The sequence below is a fragment of the Choloepus didactylus genome, chromosome 10 (assembly GCF_015220235.1).
Source record: "Choloepus didactylus isolate mChoDid1 chromosome 10, mChoDid1.pri, whole genome shotgun sequence".
Taxonomy (NCBI): domain Eukaryota; kingdom Metazoa; phylum Chordata; class Mammalia; order Pilosa; family Megalonychidae; genus Choloepus; species Choloepus didactylus.
In genome coordinates, this window is record NC_051316.1 from 22765630 (window position 1) to 22787929 (window position 22300).

General features: G+C 37.9%; 1 protein-coding gene across 1 annotated transcript in view; it reads right to left on the minus strand.

Annotated features, from left to right (window-relative positions):
- Positions 1-22300, minus strand: part of LOC119505499 (contactin-associated protein-like 3) — a 249225-nt gene that overhangs the window by 59420 nt on the left and 167505 nt on the right. The window contains exon 10 of the mRNA XM_037798314.1: positions 6192-6363. Within this exon, the coding sequence (XP_037654242.1) occupies positions 6192-6363 (172 nt within the window). The remainder of the gene's footprint in view (positions 1-6191; positions 6364-22300) is intronic.

Genomic DNA, 22300 nt, shown 5'->3' on the forward strand with positions numbered 1-22300 from the left:
TTTGGATATTGTTCTTTGATGTAATCTTGTGGGGACAGATGTATTAGTGTTGATTAGATTGGAATTCTTTGAGTGTTTCCATGGAGATTGACTCCATCAACTGTGAGTCAAATGTTTGATTGGATAATTTCCATGGAGGTGTTACCCACCCATCCAGTGTTGGTGTTAACTGGATCACTGGAGTTGTATACAGGAGTTCACACACAGAAGGACCTCAGAGCAACTGAGAGTGACATTTTGGAGGAGCTGCAGCTTACAGAGAACGCAAACCAAGAGCAAGCAGATGCCTAGAGAGGAACATCATGGGAGAAAGCCATTTTGAAACCAGAACTCTGGAACAGATGCCAGCCATGTGCTTTCCCAGTTAACAGAGGTTTTCCAGATGCCATTGGCCATCCTCCAGTGAAGGTACCTGATTGCTGATGTCTTATCTTGGACACTTTATGGCCTTGAGACTGTAACTCTGTAACTAAATAAACCCCCTTTTATAAAAGCCAATCCATTTCTGGTGTTTTGCATTCTGGAAGCATTGGCAAATTGGAAAAGAACCCAATAAAAATAATGTAGGGTAAACAAACATTTTACTGGAGGTTTTCAGCAGCAGACTGGAGCAGGTAGAAAAAAATCAGTGAACTCAAAGATAAGGCAATTGATGTTATTCAAGCTGAATAGCAGAATTTTTTTAAAAATGAAGAAAAGTGAAAGAAACTGAAGGGTGGGACACCATCAAGCATATTAATATATGATTAAAGAGAGTTCCAGAAGGAAAAGAGAGAGAGAAAGGGGCAGAAGCAATATTCAAAAGCAATAATGGCAGAAAACTGCCCAAATCTGTTGAAAAACATGAATGCAAGAAACTCAATAAAACCTAAGCAGGATAAATTTGAAGAGAACTACACCTAGACACATAATATTCAAACTGTCGAATGCCAAGGATGAGGAGAGAGTTCTGAAAGTTGTAAGAGAAAAGCAATGCATCATGTACAAGAGAGTTCCAATAAGGTTAAGTGCTGATTGATCATCAGAAACCATGGAGGCATGAAGGCAGGGAGATGAAATATTTCAAGTGCTGAAAGAAAATAATTGCCAACCAAGAATTTTATATCCAGTGAGACTGTCTTTCAAATATGAAGGAGAGATTATGACATTCCCAGGTAACAAAAGCTAAAGGAGAATGTCAACTAGACTTGCCTTGCAAGCAGTACTAAAGGGAGTTCCTCAAATTGAGAGGAAAGGAAACTAGACAATAGATTGAAGTCTTGAAAAGAAATAAAGATCTCTGATAAAGGTAATTGCTTGGGTAATTGTAAATGCCAGTACTATTGTATTTTTTGTATGTAAATCCACTTTTTACTTCATACAGGTGCTAAAATGCAAATGCATAAAAAGCAATGACATATCTGTGATTTTGGACACATATTGTATAAGGATATTCTTTGAAACAAGTACAACAAAAGGGAGGGTTGGAGGAGTATAGGAACAGCTATACGTATGCAATTGAAGTTAAGTTGGTATCAAATCAAACATGATTGTTATAGATTTAGGATGTTAAATTTTAGCCTTATGGTAACCACAAAGAAAATATCTGAAAAATACACATAGAAGGAAATGAGAAGGTACTAAAAATTGTTCATTACTAAAAATCTAATAAATGTGAAAGTAGAAAGTATTGGAAGAATTGGGAAACAATAAAGGTATAAGACTTACAGAAACCAAGTAGAAAAATAGCAGAGGAACATCCTGCATTAGCAGCAGTTACTTTAAATATAAATGGATTAAACTCTCCAGTCAAAAGACAGAGATTGGCAGAATGGATAAAAAAGCATGATCCAAATGCAGGCTGTTTTCAAAAGACTCACCTCAAATTCAAAGATACTAGTAGGCTGAAAGTAAAAGGATGGAAAAAAAAATATTCCATGTAAATAGTAACCAAAGAAGACTAGGAGTAGCTACACATATATCAGGTAAAATAAACTTTATCAAAAACTCTTACAAGGAACAAAGAAAGACACTATATACTGATGAAGGGATCAATTAAACAAGAAATATAATAATTGTATACACTGTGCCAGTTCGATGTATTATGTCCCCCAAAATGCCATTATCTTTGATGCAATCTTGTGTGGGCAGACATATTAGTGTTGATTAGATTTTGGAATCCTTTGGGTGTTTCCATGGAGATGTGATTCAATCAACTGTGGACAAGACCTTTGATTGGATGACTTCCATGGAGGTGTTGCCCCACCCATTCAGGGTGGGTCTGAATTAAATTACTGGAGCACTATATATGCTCAGACAGAAGGAGAAAGCTTGCTATAGCCAAGAGGGACACTTTGAAGAATGCGCAGGAGCTGAGAGAGGAACTGTAGTTTACAGAGACATTTTGGAGACAGCCTTTGAAAGTAGACTTTTGCTCTGGAGAAGCTAAGAGAGGATAAATGACCCAAGAGCAATTGAGAGTAACATTTTGGAGAGAAGCTGAAGCCTAGAGAGGAACGTCCTGGGAGAAAGCCATTTTGAAACCAGAACTCCGGAGCAGACACCAGTCACGTGCCTTCCCAGCTAACAGAGGTTTTTGGGACACCATTGGCCATTCTCCAGTGAAGGTACCTGATTGTTGATGACTTACCTTGGACACTTTATGGCCTTAAGACTGTAATTGTGTAATGAAATAAACCCCTTTTATAAAAGCCAATACATTTCTGGTGTTTTGCATTCTGGCAGCATTAGTAAACTAGAACATACACCTAAAAGCAGAGCCCTAAACTATATAAAGAAACAATGACAAATTTGAAGGGAGAATAAATGGTTCTACATTAATAGTATGAGACTTTAATACACCACATTCAGTGATGGCTGAAATATCTAAACAGAAGATCAATAAGGCAGAGGAGAACAATAATAACACTATAAATCAACTAGAACTAACAGACATATACAGAATATGCTATCCAACACAGCAGAGTACACTTTCTTCCCTAGTGCATGTGAGTCATTTTCAGGATAGATCATAAGTTAGGTTACAAAACAAGTCATGATAAATTTAAAATTATTAATACCATACATTGTATCTTCTCTGTTCAACAATGGAATGAACCTAGAAATCAATAACAAAGGGAGTTCTGGAAAACTCACAAATATGTGGAAATGAATCAACACACTTAAACAACAAATGTGTCAAAGAAGAAATCACAATGGTAATTAGGAAATATCCTGTGGTGAATGAAAATGAAAACACATCATACAAAAACTTATGAGATGCATCAAAGGCAGTACTGAGAGGAAAATTTACAGCTCTAAATGCTTACATTAAAAAGAAGAAAGACCTCAAATAAGAGACCTAACCTCATCCTTGGAGGAACTAGAAAAATCAAACTTAACCCAAAGTCAGATGAAGGAAGAAAATAGCAAACAGGACCTTTGAAGATGTCAGTAATTAAGGTGTGTCCAAACTGAATGAGGGTGGGCCTTAATCAAATATGGTTGAAGTCCTTATAAGCAAAGGAAATTGGACATGGAAAGAGAAGTCATGGGGACCAGTCAGAAGCTGGAAGTCCACGAAACCCAGAAGAAAAAGGAAAAAATGCCACTGTGTGCACAGCCATGTGATGGAAAACTAAGGACCAAGGATTGCTTGCAGCCAGCCCCAGAATGATATAGTCTCTGGGGAAAAAGCACATCCTTGCTGAGGCCTTAATGAAGCCTTGATTTTGGACTTCTCTTAGTCTGAAAACTGTGAGCTAGTAAATTCCCATTATTTTAGCAAATCGATTTTATGGTACTTGTTTTAGCAGCTAGGAAACAATAACAGAAAACATAAATCTGATATATGGGTTTAATATGCAGAACATATAAAGACACTCTACAACTCAACAACAAAAAGTAAAACAACCTAATCAAAAAATTTTTAGAGGGCTTGAATAGACATTGTCTCCAAAGAAGATAAACAAGTGGCCAATGAGTACATGAAAAGATACTCAACAACATTAGCCACCAGGAAAACGCAAATCAAAACCACAATGACATACCACTAGAATGTTATTATTGCTGTTTAAAAAATGGAAAATAACAAGTGTTGGAGAGGATGTGGAAAAATAGAACACTCATACATTGTTGGTGGAAATGTAGAATGGTGCAGCCACTGCGGAAAACACTTTGGAAATTCCTCAGAAGATACAGGATTACTGAATGACCCAGCAATCCCAGTTATAGGTATATACCCCAAAGAATTGAAAGCAGGGGCTCAAACACATATTTCCACGAGGATGTTCATAGCAGCATTATTCAAAAGGTGGAAGCAACTCAAGTTGTCTATCAACAGATGAATGGATCACACAACATGGTATAGCCATACAATGGAATATTATTCAGCCATGAAAAAGAACAAAGTACTGATACATGCTACAACATGAATGAATTTTAAAAACATTATGCTAAGTGAAAAAAGCCAGACACAAAAAGCCACACATTGCATGACTCCATTTTAAAGAAACGTGCAGGACGGTCAAATTCGTAGAGTCAGGAAACAGATATTAATCTGCCAGGGGCTGGCTAGGAGGAATGGGGAATGAGGAGTAACTGATTAATGGGTACAAGGCTTCCTTTTGATGTGATGAAAACATCTGGAACTAGATAGCAGTGATGGTTGTACAACAGAAATGCCCCTTTAATTGTACACTTTAAAATGGCTAATGGTAAATTTTGTCACATAGTTTTCTATAATAATCCAAGAAGACTGATTTGCCAATTTAAAAAGATAGAACAACATCATTAAGAGGAAACTGTAAAAAGATAGCTTTAGGCTATGCCCTCATAACAGATACACAGTAAACTGATCATATTTTGTGAGTAATTGACAGGATATCAAAATAATGTCTTACAAGCATAAAACATCAAACATACATGACAGCTGAGCTGACAGCTCTTGTCACTCACAATGTGGGTAGACCTGAAAGCTCCCCTGACCCACTGAGAGTTGAATGGGGGCTGCTCCCTGCCCAGGCAGTGGAATTCTTTTTAACTGCCCTCCCCACCATTAAGGCTTAGGGTTCCAGAGCTGGAGTGGCAAGAACTAGTGAATGCAGTCTCTGTGTCAGGATTTCTAATCCCAAAATCAAGGTTGAGAGTCATTGAACAATTTCTTACTTTATTCATCCCTTATCTTTTAATCATTTTTTTAACAACTCAATAAAATATACATATGGAAAAATTATCCTGCATTAAATGAATCAATTTCATATGGCTGAATTTTTCATTTAGTGGGAATTATGTTTTTTTAATAAAATACTACATATGGTTTGTAAATTAAAACCTGTTAGTTGGAGATGATAATTTTTCAATTAGTGTTTAAAATAATATTGACTAACAGACCCTATTCTGCTAATAATAAGCTTTGAAAGGTCTACCATGTGTAGATAGATCTTTTTAAAATTTTATAATCTGTAGCATATATTTATTGAAAATAAATACCAAAAAGAAGGCACTAAGTAAATATCATATATAGCAATACTGTTTTTCTGGGTATGGCCAACTGATTCTTTTTAGCCCAAAATCATAAGATTCAATTTAAAAGAAATAATTTTTCTTGTCTAATCTTTTTCAATGAATTCTTTTATCTTGCTCTGTATGGTGATAACTGACACTCTCCATATTTTTATTGAGTTTATATCATCATGCACATTATCTTCAATTTCTGTGATCCAAATTTTTGTAGAAGGAGAGATTACCTTTTATTTCCCTGTAGGTGATATTGGGTGGTTGGTAGTGCAAATTAAGAGAACACCAACCCATCAAATTCGCTTCCTGTGAAAATGTCATCCAACTGGCTCATGATTAGAAAAGCTGGCTTGGAAATTGATCTCTTGCATCTTTGACTGACATGCAGTTTTGAGCAGTTTTCATTTTAGGGTGTCCTAACTAATGATATGGGCATTTTAAATACATTTATATCCATTGATAATTAAAGCGTATCGACATTATTGTCTATGAACTGAAAAGCTTGGGAAGATACATAAGCTGTTCATTCAACTAAAGTTGCAGTTTTCTTAATTCTTGGTATAAATATGACTCTCATTCCCTGTGGAAGAGGTAATAGAAAAAAGGAAAAAGATAGAATGAGGATAGAATACTTTTTCCAGCTGTTTACATTTTTTTAAGACAAGCTTTTCAAAACGACCCAGGGTGGCCCTTACCTGTCCGTGATGCCGCAGGCGTCTATCTGCAGATCGCTGAAGCTCCCCAGCGCCCCCTGCTGGACTGAGATGAGATCCACCGCTCTGTCGCCAATGGAGATGAGCCTCAGGCAGCCCTGAAATCCCCAAGGTGGGCCGTGGAGTCCAGAGCCAGAGCTGTTGTCGGGACAGCCTGCATATATAGACAGACACACGCAGGAGAAAAATCATCAAATATGACAAAATAAATTGCACAGCATTTATTGCATAAAAGACTGCCACCTCCCGCTGCTTACGGATACCAAGGGAATGTATTTCCACATCACGTGAGACGGATACACCACTCAAAGGGGAGGTGACAAAGACACAAGATAGAATTGATCAAGTGAAAGGGAATAGCTGGAGTTGAGAATAAATAAATACGGGGAAATGTTAACATTGTAAAATCCTAGAACAGGACTTAACCACGCGTATAATGGAAGTTTGAATTCTTGTTAAAACTCTCATCTAAGAAACAACAGGTTTTGGAGTCATGTAATGTAAGTGAAATAAATTTAGAATGGAGGTGAAATTAAAATAAAAAATGAAATCGTAGGTCACATTTTGTTTAGGATATGTGGGATTTACAAAGTTTGAAAAATGCTACTTAAAAAATGTAGTTGAGCGCTCGCATTTATCTAAAAGCTATGTTAACTATCTACTCTGTTGCTATTCTTATGTGTTGAGGTGTGTGTGTATTCGGGAATATTTGCAAACATATTTTTATACTTAACTTAGATTTTCCTTTCTAGAAAAAAATTTTTTTATTAAGGGCTTTAGGCAAATATGTAACCTAATATATATATATATACACACACACACACACATATATATAATATATATGTGTATAGATATGTCTTTCATCTAATATATAACCTAATGTAAATATCCTAACACAAAAATTATTAGGACCCATCACACTGTTGTGGCATATTACATAATGATAAAAAACAACATAATTTTATGTTCAAAGAATAAAAAGAAATGAAATTGACATTTTATTATTTTCAATATTAAGTTCAATTTTAAAAGTTCCATCACAGTCATCAACTAGCCTCACCTAAATTAAAAATAATGATGTGTATGATATAGCTTCCCTTTTCTCCCTGGGCTTCTCAGAAGGGCAATGCTTTTTAAGAAGTATGAGAAAGGCCATGATTTTGACCTTAAATTAAACAATTTTTGTACCCCCGCATCAGTTGAAGCATCTAAGAAATTAGTGACATGAATTTGCTCCTTTACTGAGCTACAATATAGAACTTAAATAATGAGACTTTGATTTTGTGTTGCAAAGGAATAAGAAAAAAGATGAAAACATACTCTATAGTTAAGGAAAGAGAGCACAATAATTGTTACATGCCTTTGCATTTTTTTTAATCATCATTTTATTGAGATATATTCACATACCACGCAGTCATACAAAACAAATTGTACTTTCGATTGTTTACAGTACCATTACATAGTTGTACATTCATCACCTAAATCAATCCCTGACACCTTCATTAGCACACACACAAAAATAACAAGAATAATAATTAGAGTGAAAAAGAGCAACTGAAGTAAAAAAGAACACTGGGTACCCCGTCTGTCTGTTTCCCTCCCCCATCCCTCCACCCACCCATCCATAAACTAGACAAAGTGGAGTGTGGTCCTTATGGCTTTCCCAATCCCATTGTCACCCCTCATAAGCTACATTTTTATACAACTGTCTTCGAGATTCATGGGTTCTGGGTTGTAGTTTGATAGTTTCAGGTATCCACCACCAGCTACCCCAATTCTTTAGAACCTAAAAAGGGTTGTCCAAAGTGTGCGTAAGAGTGCCCACCAGAGTGATCTCTCGGCTCATTTTGGAATCTCTCTGCCACTGAAGCTTATTTCATTTCCTTTCACATCCCCCTTTTGGTCAAGAAGATGTTCTCCGTCCCACGATGCCGGGTCTACATTCCTCCCCGGGAGTCATACTCCACGTTGCCAGGGAGATTCACTCCCCTGGGTGTCTGATCCCACGTAGGGGGGAGGGCAGTGATGTCACCTTTCAAGTTGGCTTAGCCAGAGAGAGAGGGCCACATCTGAGCAACAAAGAGGCATTCAGGAGGAGACTCTTAGGCACAAATATAGGGAGGCCTAGCCTCTCCTTTGCAGCAACCGTCTTCCCAAGGGTAAAACTTATGGTAGAGGGCTCAACCCATCAAACCACCAGTCCCCTATGTCTGTGGTCATGTTAGCAACCATGGAGGTGGGGTAGGCGAATACCCCTGCATTCTCCACAGGATCCTCAAGGGGGCACTACATCTTTTTTTATTTTCCTTGTTTTTCTTTTTTTTTTTTTTTTTTAACTTTCCCTTCTTTTTTAAATCAACTGTATGAAAAAAAAAGTTAAAAAGAAAACAAACATACAATAAAAGAACATTTCAAAGAGACCATAACAAGGGAGTAAGAAAAAGACAACTGCCCTAAGATAACTGCTTAACTTCCAACATGTTCCTACTTTACCCCAAGAAAGTTACATAATATAGCAACATTTCTGTGAACTTGTTCCTACTATATCCATCAGAAATTAACAGACCATAGTCATTTCTGGGCATCCCCAGAACGTTAAATAGCTTATCTGTTCTTCTTGGATTATTGTTCCCCCTTCCTTAATTGCTCTCTATTGCTAGTTCCCCTACATTCTACATTATAAACCATTTGTTTTACATTTTTCAGAGTTCACATTAGTGGTAGCATATAATATTTCTCTTTTTGTGCCTGGCTTATTTCGCTCAGCATTATGTCTTCAAGGTTCATCCATGTTGTCATATGTTTCACCAGATCGTTCCTTCTTACTGCCGCGTAGTATTCCATCGTGTGTATATACCACATTTTATCTATCCACTCATCTGTTGAAGGACATTTGGGTTGTTTCCATCTCTTGGCAACTGTGAATAATGCTGCTATGAACATTGGTGTGCAGATATCTGTTCGTGTCACTGCTTTCCGATCTTCCGGGTATATACCGAGAAGTGCAATCGCTGGATCGAATGGTAGCTCTATATCTAGTTTTCTAAGGAACTGCCAGCCTGACTTCCAGAGTGGCTGAACCATTATACAGTCCCACCAACAATGAATAAGAGTTCCAATTTCTCCACATCCCCTCCAGCATTTGTAGTTTCCTGTTTGTTTAATGGCAGCCATTCTAACCGGTGTTAGATGGTATCTCATTGTGGTCTTAATTTGCATCTCTCTAATAGCTAGTGAAGCTGAACATTTTTTCATGTGTTTCTTGGCCATTTGTATTTCCTCTTCAGAGAACTGTCTTTTCATATCTTTTGCCCATTTTATAATTGGGCTGTCTGTACTATTGTCATTGAGTTGTAGGATTTCTTTGTATATGCAAGATATCAGTCTTTTGTCAGATACATGGTTTCCAAAAATTTTTTCCCATTGAGTTGGCTGCCTCTTTACCTTTTTGAGAAATTCCTTTGAGGTGCAGAAACTTCTAAGCTTGAGGAGTTCCCATTTATCTATTTTCTCTTTTGTTGCTTGTGCTTTGGGTGTAAAGTCTAGGAAGTGGCCGCCTAATACAAGGTCTTGAAGATGTTTTCCTACATTATCTTCTAGGAGTTTTATGGTACTTTCTTTTATATTGAGATCTTTGGTCCATTTTGAGTTAATTTTTGTGTAGGGGGTGAGGTAGGGGTCCTCTTTCATTCTTTTGGATATGGATATCCAACTCTCCCAGCCCCATTTGTTGAAAAGACCATTATGACTCAGTTCAGTGTCTTTGGGGGCCGTATCAAAGATCAGTTGGCCATAGATCTGAGGGTCTATCTCTGAATTCTCAATTTGATTCCATTGATCTATATGTCTATCTTTGTGCCAGTACCATGCTGTTTTGGCAACTGTGGCTTTATAATAAGCTTCAAAGACAGGGAGTGTAAGTCCTCCCACTTCGTTTTTCTTTTTTAGAGTGTCTTTAGCAATTCGAGGCATCTTCCCTTTCCAAATAAATTTGATAACTAGCTTTTCCAAGTCTGCAAAGTAGGTTGTTGGAATTTTGATTGGGATTGCATTGAATCTGTAGATGAGTTTGGGTAGAATTGACATCTTAATGACATTTAGCCTTCCTATCCATGAACATGGAATATTTTTCCATCTTTTAAGGTCCCCTTCTATTTCTTTTAGTAGAGTTATGTAGTTTTCTTTGTATAGGTCTTTTACATCTTTGGTTAAGTTTATTCCTAGGTACTTGATTTTTTTAGTTGCTATTGAAAATGGTATCTTTTTCTTGAGTGTCTCTTCAGTTTGTTCATTTCTGGCATATAGAAACATGACTGACTTATGTGCATTAATCTTGTATCCTGCTACTTTGCTAAATTTGTTTATTAGCTCTAGTAGCTGTATCGTCGATTTCTCAGGATTTTCTAGATATAAGATCATATCATCTGCAAACAATGACAGTTTTACTTCTTCTTTTCCAATTTGGATGCCTTTTATTTCTTTGTCTTGCCGGATTGCCCTGGCTAGCACTTCCAGCACAATGTTGAATAACAGTGGTGACAGCGGGCATCCTTGTCTTGTTCCTGATCTTAGAGGGAAGGCTTTCAGTCTCTCACCATTGAGTACTATGCTGGCTGTGGGTTTTTCATATATGCTCTTTATCATGTTGAGGAAGTTTCCTTCAATTCCTATCTTTTGAAGTGTATTTATCAAAAAGGGATGTTGGATTTTGTCAAATGCTTTTTCAGCATCTATTGAGATGATCAATTGATTTTTCCCTTTTGACTTGTTAATGTGTTGTAATACATTGATTGTTTTTCTTATGTTGAACCATCCTTGCATGCCTGGAATGAACCCCACTTGGTCATGGTGTATGATTTTTTTAATGTGTCTTTGGATTCGATTTGCAAGTATTTTGCTGAGGATTTTTGCATCTATATTCATTAGGGAGATTGGCAGGTAGTTTTCCTTTTTTGTAGCATCTTTGCCTGGTTTTGGTATTAGATTGATGTTAGCTTCATAAAATGAGTTAGGTAGTGTTCCATTTTTTTCAATGTTTTGAAAGAGTTTGAGTAAGATTGGTGTCAGTTCTTTCTGGAAAGTTTGGTAGAATTCCCCTGTGAAGCCATCTGGCCCTGGGCATTTATTTGTGGGAAGATTTTTGATGACTGATTGGATCTCTTTGCTTGTGATGGGTTGGTTGAGGTCTTCTATTTCTTCTCTGGTCAGTCTAGGTTGTTCATATGTTTCCAGGAAATTGTCCATTTCTTCTACATTATCCAGTTTGTTGCCATACAATTGTTCATAATATCCTCTTATAATTTTTTTAATTTCTTCAGGATCTGCAGTTATGTCACCTTTTTCATTCATTATTTTGTTTATATGGGTCTTCTCTCTTTTTGATTTTGTCAGTCTAGCTAGGGGCTTGTCAATCTTGTTGATCTTCTCAAAGAACCAACTTTTGGTGATATTTATCCTCTCTATTGTTTTTTGTTCTCTATGTCATTTATTTCTGCTTTAATCCTTGTTATTTCTTTTCTTCTACTTGGTTTAGGATTGGTTTGCTGTTCATTTTCTAGCTTCTTCAGTTGATCCATTAGTACTTTGATTTTGGCTCTTTCTTCCTTTTTAATATATGTGTTTAGTGCTATAAATTTCCCCCTTAGCACTGCTTTTGCTGCATCCCATAGGTTTTGGTATGTTGTGTTCTCATTTTCATTCGTCTCTATATATTTAGCAATTTCTCTTGCTATTTCTTCTTTAACCCACTGATTGTTTAGGAGTGTGTTGTTTAACCTCCAGGTATTTGTGAATTTTCTAAGTCTCTGATGGTTATTGACTTCTAATTGTATTCCATTGTGGTCAGAGAATGTGCTTTGAATAATTTCAATCTTTTTAAATTTATTGAGGCTTGTTTTATGTCCCAGCATATGATCTATTCTGGAGAAAGTTCCATGAGCACTAGAAAAGTATGTGTATCCTGGTGATTTGGGATCTAATGTCCTGTATATGTCTGTTAAATCTAATTAATTTATCAGATTGTTTAGGTTTTCAATTTCCTTATTGGTCTTCTGTCTGGTTGATCTATCTATAGGAGAGAGTGATGTGTTGAAATCTCCCACAATTATTGTGGAAACGTCAATTGCTTCCTTTAGTTTTTCCAGTGTTTCTCTCATGTATTTTGTGGCACCTTGATTGGGTGCATAGACATTTACGATTGTTATTTCTTCTTGCTGAATTGCCCCTTTTATTAGTATGTAGTGGCCTTCTTTGTCTCTCTAAACATCCCTGCATTTGAAGTCTATTTTATCTGAGATTAATATTGCTACACCTGCTTTCTTTTGGCTGTGGCTTGCATGAAATATTTTTTTCCATCCTTTCACTTTCAATTTCTTTGTGTCCCTGTGTCTAAGATGAGTCTCTTGTATGCAACATATTGATGGTTCATTTTTTCTGATCCGTTCTGCGAATCTATATCTTTTAATTGGGGAGTTTAATCCATTTACATTCAATGTTAAAACCGTGAAGGCATTTCTTGAATCAGCCATCTTATCCTTTGGTTTATGTTTGCCATATTTTTCCCTCTCTCTATTAATATCCTTTATTGTACCCATACTGAATCTCTTTAGTACTGAACCTTTCTCCAAGTCTCTCTGTCCTGTCTTTGTTTCTCTGTCTGTAGGGCTCCCTTTAGTATCTCCAGTAGGGCAGGTCTCCTGTTAGCAAATTTTCTCAGCATTTGTTTGTCTGTGAAAAATTTAAGCTCTCCCTCAAATTTGAAGGAGAGCTTTGCTGGATAAAGTATTCTTGGCTGGAAATTTTTCTCACTCAGAATTTTAAATATATCGTGCCACTGCCTTCTTGCCTCCATGGTGGCTGCTGAGTAGTCACTACTTAGTCTTATGCTGTTTCCTTTGTATGTGGTGAATTGCTTTTCTCTTGCTGCTTTCAGAACTTGCTCCTTCTCTTCTGTGTTTGACAGTGTGATCAGTATATGTCTCGGAGTGGGTTTATTTGGATTTATTCTATTTGGAGTTCGCTGAGCATTTATGATTTGTGTATTTATGTTGTTTTGAAGATTTGGGAAGTTTTCCCCAACAATTTCTTTGAATACTCTTCCTAGACCTTTACCCTTTTCTTCCCCTTCTGGGACACCAATGAGTCTTATATTTGGACGTTTCATATTATCTACCATATCCCTGAGGTCCATTTCGATTTTTTCAATTTTTTTCCCCATTCTTTCTTTTATGCTTTCATTTTCCATTCTGTCATCTTCCAGGTCACTGATTCGTTGTTCAACTTCCTCTAGTCTTGTACTATGAGTGTCCAGAATCTTTTTAATTTGGTCAACAGTTTCTTTAATTTCCATAAGATCATCCATTTTTTTATTTAGTCTTGCAATGTCTTCTTTATGCTCTTCTAGAGTCTTCTTGATTTCCTTCATATCCCGTACTATGGTCTCATTGTTCATCTTTAGTTCTTTGAGTAGCTGGTCTAGGTGCTGTGTCTCTTCTGGTCTTTTGATTTGGGTGCTTGGGCTTGGGTTATCCATATCGTCTGGTTTTTTCATATGCTTTATAATTTTCTGTTGTTTTTGGCCTCGTGGCATTTGCTGAACTTGATAGGGTTCTTTTAGGGTTTGTAGACCTATTGAAGTCCTTATCTCTAATTTATCAGATCTACAGCTTCGTGGAGTACACTTTCTCTAACTAACCAGCAGGTGGCATCCACGAGCCACCTGTTCTCCACAAGCCAGCTCTCCCCTGCTTAGCCTTTTTTTTGGTGAGTGGGGGAGTGAGTCTTGTGGGGCCCAATTGGTGTACCAAGCTTGCGTGTGTAGCTGGTGTTGCCTGCCCTGTATGTGGGGCGGGTTTCTGGGCAGTCGGGGAGGGGGGGTGGCCCTAACAATCAAATCTCCCTGATGATCCTAGAGTTTTAAAGCTGCTGCAGTAGTCTAATCCTTCAGTTCAGTCCTTCCACAGTTTGTCTCTGCCACTGACCCACAAGTCTTTGGTATTGGCGTATGGCTCCTGAGACTTGCAAGTGGGCCCCTCTTCCAGGCCGTGCACCCCGGGTCCTCTGTTGAGGGATGACTGTGCTATGTCACAGGTGAGTGCTGTCCCCCCAGGGCAGTTCTGGGCTGCTGGGCTGTGTAGGGAGGCTCCCAGTCTGCTGAAATGATGGCTGAATGGGGCTTTGTTAATTCACACTGCTCCACCTTCCCAGCTCTGGGACAATCAGCTGAGGTTGCAGGGAAGGCTAATGTCCACGCCCAGTTTTGTGGTGTGTGCCTGTTATTTGAAGCACTTCCGTCACACTGGGTTGTCTGGGGCAGCTCTGGGCTATGGGGCTGGCGATGGGCAGGAGTGTTTCCTGTCCACCAGGATGGTGGCTGTGAGTGGACACCCCCCTTTTCTTGGGAAGTTGTGGTGTTTAGTGAATTTTCTCAGCCACTGGATTATTGCCTTTTGTCTCAGAGCTCTCTTAGTTCTGCTCTTGACTTGACGTGCCCAAATTGCAATTCTTTGAAGCTTTCTGTATTGGGCTTCTTAGAGTAATTGTTTTAGAAAAAGAAAAAAGGATTAAAAAAAAAAAAAAAAAGGGCCCTCCTCAGAGATCTAATGGGTTATTGAAATGCTAATAGACAAAGCAACCAGGGCCATTAAGGAAAGGTCCACAGGGCAGAGAGATCAGCTTTTCTTCGGGATTTGCATATGCGCCTCAAGGCCTGAGCTCCGCCCTTCCCCTTTCTGTGTTCACCAGAACTTCAAAAATCCTGTGCTTTTATTTTGGAGTTTTTCGTGTTATTTTTTTTTTTTCTATACCTGTCTCCTCTCTGCTGGGCTGGCTGCTCTCAGATTCTCTGGTGTCTGGTCTCAGTCTATCTATGGTTGGAGTTTGAATCAGTAGAATGAGTTTCCGAGAAGGGCTACCACTGCACTTCTCCCTTCTCCTTCCCGGAGCTGGCAGCCCCTCCTCCCATGGGACTGAGCCTGGCAGGGAGGGGCGCGGGTCCCCTGGCCGCAAAAACTTACAGATTTCGCTGATCTCAGCAGTTCGACATTTTCATGAGTGTTGTATGAAGTATGCCCAAAGACAGATTGCTCTGTGGTGTCCAGTCCATGCAGTTCCTGGCTTTTTACCTACTTTCCTGGAGGAGTAACTAAAACTTACAGCTCACCAGTCTGCCATCTTGCCCCGCCTCCCAAATGCCTTTGCATTTACAGCAACTCTTTTGAAATTCAAATTAATGTCAAATAAAATTACAAGGCATTTATCTAGATCAGGGAGGGGTCTGCAAATGTTTTCTACAAAGGGCCAGGTAACAAATAATTTAGGCTTTGATGGTCACAAATGGTCTCTGTCATACCTACTTGTTTTAGTTTTACAACCTTTTAAAAAAAAAAAAAATTCTTGGTTCAGGCTTGTAAAAAACCAAGCCATTAGCCATAGTTTGTCTACCCCTGACCTAAATAAATACTTTGTTTAATATACAAATATGAAAGAGATTCTTCATTTCACAATGGTTTAAGGTCAAAGAAACCATACCTTCAATTAATAATTTAATTGTATATTATGAAATTTTAGTTTTCAAATAAATTTCACTCTTTGCCTCAAACAAACAAAACAACCTTGTTTATGCTGATTCTACAGCATTATTTTCTATTTTGTGGGGTAAAATTTCTGATTTTGTTTTTCTAAGAATTTAAATATTAAATATTAAAGGATGATCACATTACATTGATATTTTGTCTTTGACTTTGGTCATTCTATAGTATTCCAAGTTTTTTTTTTTTTTCAAATCCAAGTACAGAATTGACACCTGTGTTTTTCATTAATCTCTCATAGACCCTATAATGTCAATCACTAGTACAATTTCAAAAACATAAGCAATGAAGATCCAGTATCTTCTTAATGCCTGTATTCTAGTTTCTTCCCTGAAATTTTCTATAAAAAGTAAATGGTGTTTACATTTCTATTTTAATAGCTGAAGACTTGTATCTTCCTATCTCAGATTCTGTCATATTTAAGACTTTTTTTTTTAAGCTCATTAAATCCTTACATATTATCTCACAGAGATTTAGGAATTAAAAATCTAATCTCATTTTTTAAAAGTTTGAACATTGAAATCTTTCATTTATCTTTTTTATTTAAAAACCTAAATTCATATATTACAGAACCCTCCAAAAATTGGATAGTTTATACTGTACTTCAGCAATAATTAAGATGATTAAGAACATTAGGATAAGAATTCAAAGGATATTAGCTCCATAAAAATTTCTGAATAATGACTATTCTAGGAATATCAACATTCTGCTAATCTTCCTTTCACCGAGTGGTGTTTCTGAAAGATTTATTCCTAAGGTTATTCATAAATAAAATGAACTTAATAACTCTTTGTTAGGAACAAAACAGAGCTCAAGAAAAAGTTATGAAACTTAAAAGAAGACATCTAATCATAAAGTACTTCATGTTTCCAGCTACAAAACTGAACAAATAAATATACTAAGAACCCAGAAATTTCATTGCAGGTTAGTTTCATTAGTCTAAGTGTCTTTGAGAATGATAAAAAACAAATTGTTGCTGTATGCCACTCCAACCAGAAATGAAGTATTTAGTGCAACATTTCAAGAAAGTGTTACCACAGGCATGCTGGACTGCTCATGTTTCACACAACGAGGATGTAGGAACTGTTAACATAACTTAATAGACAATTTTGCATTACCAATGTCATGGAACAAAGTATGTTATTCAATAGCACAAAGATGCCATAAAGGTTAATTTAAAAAAATTTTGACATCCAGCCATTCTCAATTTCAGACCCAATGCAATAAATGCAAGATATATGCACAACAGGGACTAAAGATATTTGCAAAGTGATGTTCATAGTGGCAGTATTCACAATTGCCAAAAGCTTGAAGCAACCCAATTGTCCATCAAATGATGAAAGGCTAAACAAAATGAGGTATATACATACGATGAAATATTATTCAGCATTAAATGGGAATGAAGTTCTAATACATGCAACAACATGGATGAACCTTGAAAACATCATGTTGAATGAAATGATCTCACTGATATGAAATAATTAGAATAAGCAAACTCACAGAGTTAGAATCTAGAATATAAGTTACCAGGGGCTGGACTGGGGATAAAGAATGGGGAGTTAAGGCTTAATTTGTACAGAATTTCTATTTGGGGTGATTATAAAGTTTTGGAAATGGATGGTGGTAATGTAGCGCAATATTGTGTGTAACTAACAGCATTGAATTATAAATGTGAATGCGGTTAAAAGGGGAAATCTTAGGTCATATAAGTTACTAGAATAAAAATTAAAAGATAAAACAGCACTGTACAACACAGTGAACCTATAGTGGATGAAGGAAGGAATATAGTTAATAGTACAATTATAAAAATTTTCTTTCATGAATTATAACAAATGTACCACACTAATGCAAGGTGTTAATAATAATAGGGTGGCATAAGGAAAAGAAAGACACCGTAATGCAAACTAGATACTATAGTTAATACTGCAATTATAATATTCTTTCATCAATTTTAATGAAGATATCACACCAATGCACAGTGTTACTAATGGGCGGGGGGTAATATGGGAACACTGTATTTTTTTTAAATATGATTTTCCTGTAAACCTACAACTTCTCTAATAAAAGTAAATTTTAAGAAGATATATGTACAACATGCTACAGTGCAGTGTACTGTATAGAATTAGTCTCAGACTAAGAAAAAAAAATAAAAATTGGACAGGTGACTATGAAATTCCAGGTGGAAGAGAGTTTGTATATGTGAGCTAAACTTTGTGTTATAATAAATCTACTGAGAACCAGAACTCTGGGTCCACTAGCGATTTGCCCCAAGTCTTTCTTTCTTAAATTTTCTTTGGTAAAAAAAGCATTTTCCATTTATCTGGCATCAGGAAATTGGTAGGTTTTTCCACCCATTTGTGTGTTGTATTACTTTATTTTAAAAAAATAGTCCATATTTCTCCTTTCTGAAAAAGATTGCCCTTACATTGATTTAAAATGCACAGTCAACTAAATTAGTTTCAATCAATGGTAGAAATTAAATTGTAAGAATGCAATTGCTATCTGCAGATGAGCATATTCAGGACATTCTAAATTTTTAAGCCAGTAAGGAATAAAGTACTTTGGACTTTATCCATCAAGCCCATTTTCTCTGTGCCAATATAAAACGACAATGGAAAAGGAAGAAACATAACACTAAAACAAACTCGTCATTAAGACTTTATTAGAGGATCAATTAAAACTCTTTGAGTTCACTTATTTGACTCTTACTGATGCTATGTTTTTAAGGAAACTGTATTAACAGAATTATTACAGGAACTAAATTTGTTAAGAAATAGAAAAGAGACTTACTATGTCACTTTCATTGCACAGTATTCAAAAGGAAGAATTTGGGCCATGTTATCGTTAACATTCTGAACTGGATAATGAATATTAGCTGAACAAAAGGCTATTTCTGATGTATAGAACTGATCTGACTATTTAGGGTTCATGTGCATCAGTTCAACTTAATCAGCTCATGTTGCTAAAAATGGAGGTTAGAGCTGTTGTTTCCCAAAGTATACTATACAAATGGGTAAATTCAGTTACATAGGCACTCAGATAGAAACTGCAAAAATCACTGAAAAACATGAGACATGTTTAAGAATATCTATAAAAGTAGTTTTATAAAAAAAATGAAAGGAAAAAATATTTTTTAACAATATTATATGGGACAGTTGATAAATAAAATATGGTCTATTCATCTAAAGGTATACATTATGGTTCTCTAGGAAAACAGAATCAACAAGAGAAATCTATAAATACAAGATTTTATAAAAGTGTCTCACGCAACTGTGGGTATGCACAAGTCCAAATTCCATAGGGCAGGCAGCAAACTGGCAACTCTAATGAAGGTGCTTGATGAACTCCTCAGGCAGTGAACTGTACTTGAAGGTGCTTGATGTACTCCTCAGGAAACACTTCGCTTGTTAGTCAAAGAAGAAGTAAAGGTCTTCTATCTGTCTTGCTTAAAAATCTTCATCTGATCAGATTAAATCCAGCTGATTGCATTCTCTCATTGTGAAAGACATGCCCTTTGTTTATGTAATCAGTCACAGCTGCAACCAATTGACTGATGATTTAATAAACCAGCCTTCTGGTTTATTAACTAGCCACAAATATCCTTGCAGTAACAGGCCAGTGTTTGCCTGACCAGACACCTGGGTACCATCACTTGGCCAAGTTGACACATGAACATAACCATTACAGTCCACCCTTTGTCAACTTGGCAGTTATACACATCACCTTAAGCCATACTTTATCTCTAAGTAGAGAACAATAACAGATATATATTTCACCTAACAATACTCCACTGTTCTGCGTACAACTGGAAACGCACTAAATCTCTCCAGAATAGGGTGCAAGCCCTTGGGTGACATTAACTCTTAAAATTGATTTCCTTTAACTAAAATATCATAACAAAACAAGGAGGAAATATTCATGCTATCATAATCCTTATTTCCGTAACTGGTCTTGTGGTCATAGTTCATATTTATCACTACCTTCTTCCACTACACATTCCATATTCCCTTTACCCTCAGCAAGCACTTCAGCTGGCCATGGTTCTTTGCCTGATGGGGTGACCCAAAACCTTCATTCCTGAAGTTTCTTGGCCATTGGTAGTCCTCTCTGGATTGGGTTATTGCAGTTTTCCATTGACTTTAAACACAAGGCATGATAGTACTAAGAGATGCCCTAGGGGATTTCCTGTATTCCAGGAAAACTCTTCTTTACCTCCATTGTGTAGTTGCAGTGCTATTTCCTCTTAATAGTCAGGATCAATCACCCCAGTCAGTACAGTAACCCCATTCCTTGCCTGTTGATTCAAAGGCATAAGAAGCCCAAAGTGGCCAGGTGGCAGTCTTAACTTCCAGTTCAATGGGATTATTGTTGTGTTTCCTGGTGGAAGCACTCCTCCTTTCGGAACTAAGACTTGTAGACCAGCAGAGCTTAAGCCTGCCGGGGCAGGAAGCAAAAAGTTTCCTAGTGGATCACTAGGAGTGACAGTGAGTGGTGCCACTAATGTTTCCACCCCTTGATTCCTCGACCGGTGAATCCTGGCTATGGGAGAAACAGCACCATAGAGTGGACACTGATTCAGAGCATACACAGCCTACTGGAGAACACTTCCCCAACCCTGCAAGGTATTGCCTCCCGGTTGGCTCCATAATTGAGTCTTCAACAGGCCATTCTACCATTCTTTCAACCCAGCTGCCTCTGGATGACAGGGAACATGGTAAGACCAGAGGATTCCATGAGCATGTGCCCATTCCCTCAGTGTATTTGCTGTGAAGTGGGTTCCTTGGTCAGAAGCAATGTTGTATGGAATACTATGATGGTAGGTAAGGCATTTTGTAAGTCCACAGATGATAGTTTTGGCAGAAGCATTTTGTGCAGGGAAGGCAAACCCATATCTGGAGTATCTGTCTATTCCAGTAAGAACAAATCGCTGCCCCTTCCATGATGAATTGGTCCAATGTAATCAACCTGCCACCAGGTAGCAGGCTGACCATATCGGGGACTGAGTGTGGGTCTTGGCTGCTGGCAAACTGGGCAATCAGCAGTGGCTGTGGCCAGGTCAGCCTTGGTAAGTGGAAGTCCATGTTGCTGAGCCCATGCATAACCTCCATCCCTACCACCATGACCACTTTGCTCATGAGCCCATTGGGCAATGACACGAATGGCTGGGGAAAGAGGCTGATTGGTATCCACCAAACAGGTCATCTTATCTACTTGATTATTAAAATCTTCTTCTGCTGAAGTCACCCTCTGGTGAGCATTCACATGGGACACACATATCTTCATGTTTTTTGCCCACTCAGAAAGATCTATCCACATACCCCTTCCCCGGACTTCTTTGTCACCAATCTTCCAATCATGTTCCTTCAAGTCCCTGACCATTCAGCCAACCCATTAGCAACAGCCCATGAATCAGTATACAAACACACTCTGGCCAGTTCTCCTTCCAAGCAAAGTGAACAACCAGGTGCACTGCTCAAAGTTCTGCCCACTGAGAGTATTTCCCCTCACCACTGTCCTTCAGGGACATTCCAGAAAGGGGCTGCAGTGCAGAACCATCTGTAAACCAGGCCCGAGTTTTCTCTTCCTTGGTCAACTGATTGTAAGGAACTCCCCAAGACACCATAACTGTGGGCTGAGAAAGAGAAGGTAATGTGGCAGAAGTGGGGGCCATGGGCATTTGGGCCACTTCCTCATGTAACTTACTTGTGCCTTCAGGATGCGCTCAAGCTCTATCTTGTATATACCATTTCCATTTTATGATGGAATGCTGCTGTGCACGCACAACTTTATGGCTTGGTGGGTCAGGCAACACCCAGCTCATGATAGGTAACTCAGGTCTCATGGTAACTTGGTGGCCCATGGTTAAGCATTTTGTCTCTACTAAGGACCAATAGCAGGCCAAAAGCTGTTTATCAAATGGAGAGTAGTTATCTGCAGAGGATGGTAGGCTTTACTCCAAAATCCTAAGGGCCTGCATTGTGATTCTCCAATAGGAGTCTGCCAAAGGCTCCAAACAGCATCTCTATTTGCCCCTGACACTTCCAGCACTGTTGGATCAGCTGGATCACAGGGTCCAAGAGGCAGAGCAGCTTGCACAGCAGCCTGGACCTGTGGCAGAGTCTCATCCTGTTTCAGTCCCCACTCAAAACTAGAAGCTTTTCTGGTCACTAGGCAAATGGGCCGGAGGAGCACATCCAAATGAGGAATATGTTGTCTCCAAAATCCAAAGAGGCCAGCTAAGTGTTGTGCCTCTTTTTTGGTTGTAGGAGGGGCCACATGCAACAGCTTATCCTTCATCTTAGAATGGATATCTCAGCATGCCCCACACCACTGGACACCTAGAAATTTTACTGAGGTGGAAGGCCCCCTCTATTTTTGGTGGATTTCTCCCATCCTCTGCCATGCAAATTCCTTACCAACAAATATAGAGTAGTTGCTACTTCTTGCTCACTAGGTCCAATTAACATGATATCATCAATATAATGGACCAGTGTGATGTCTTGT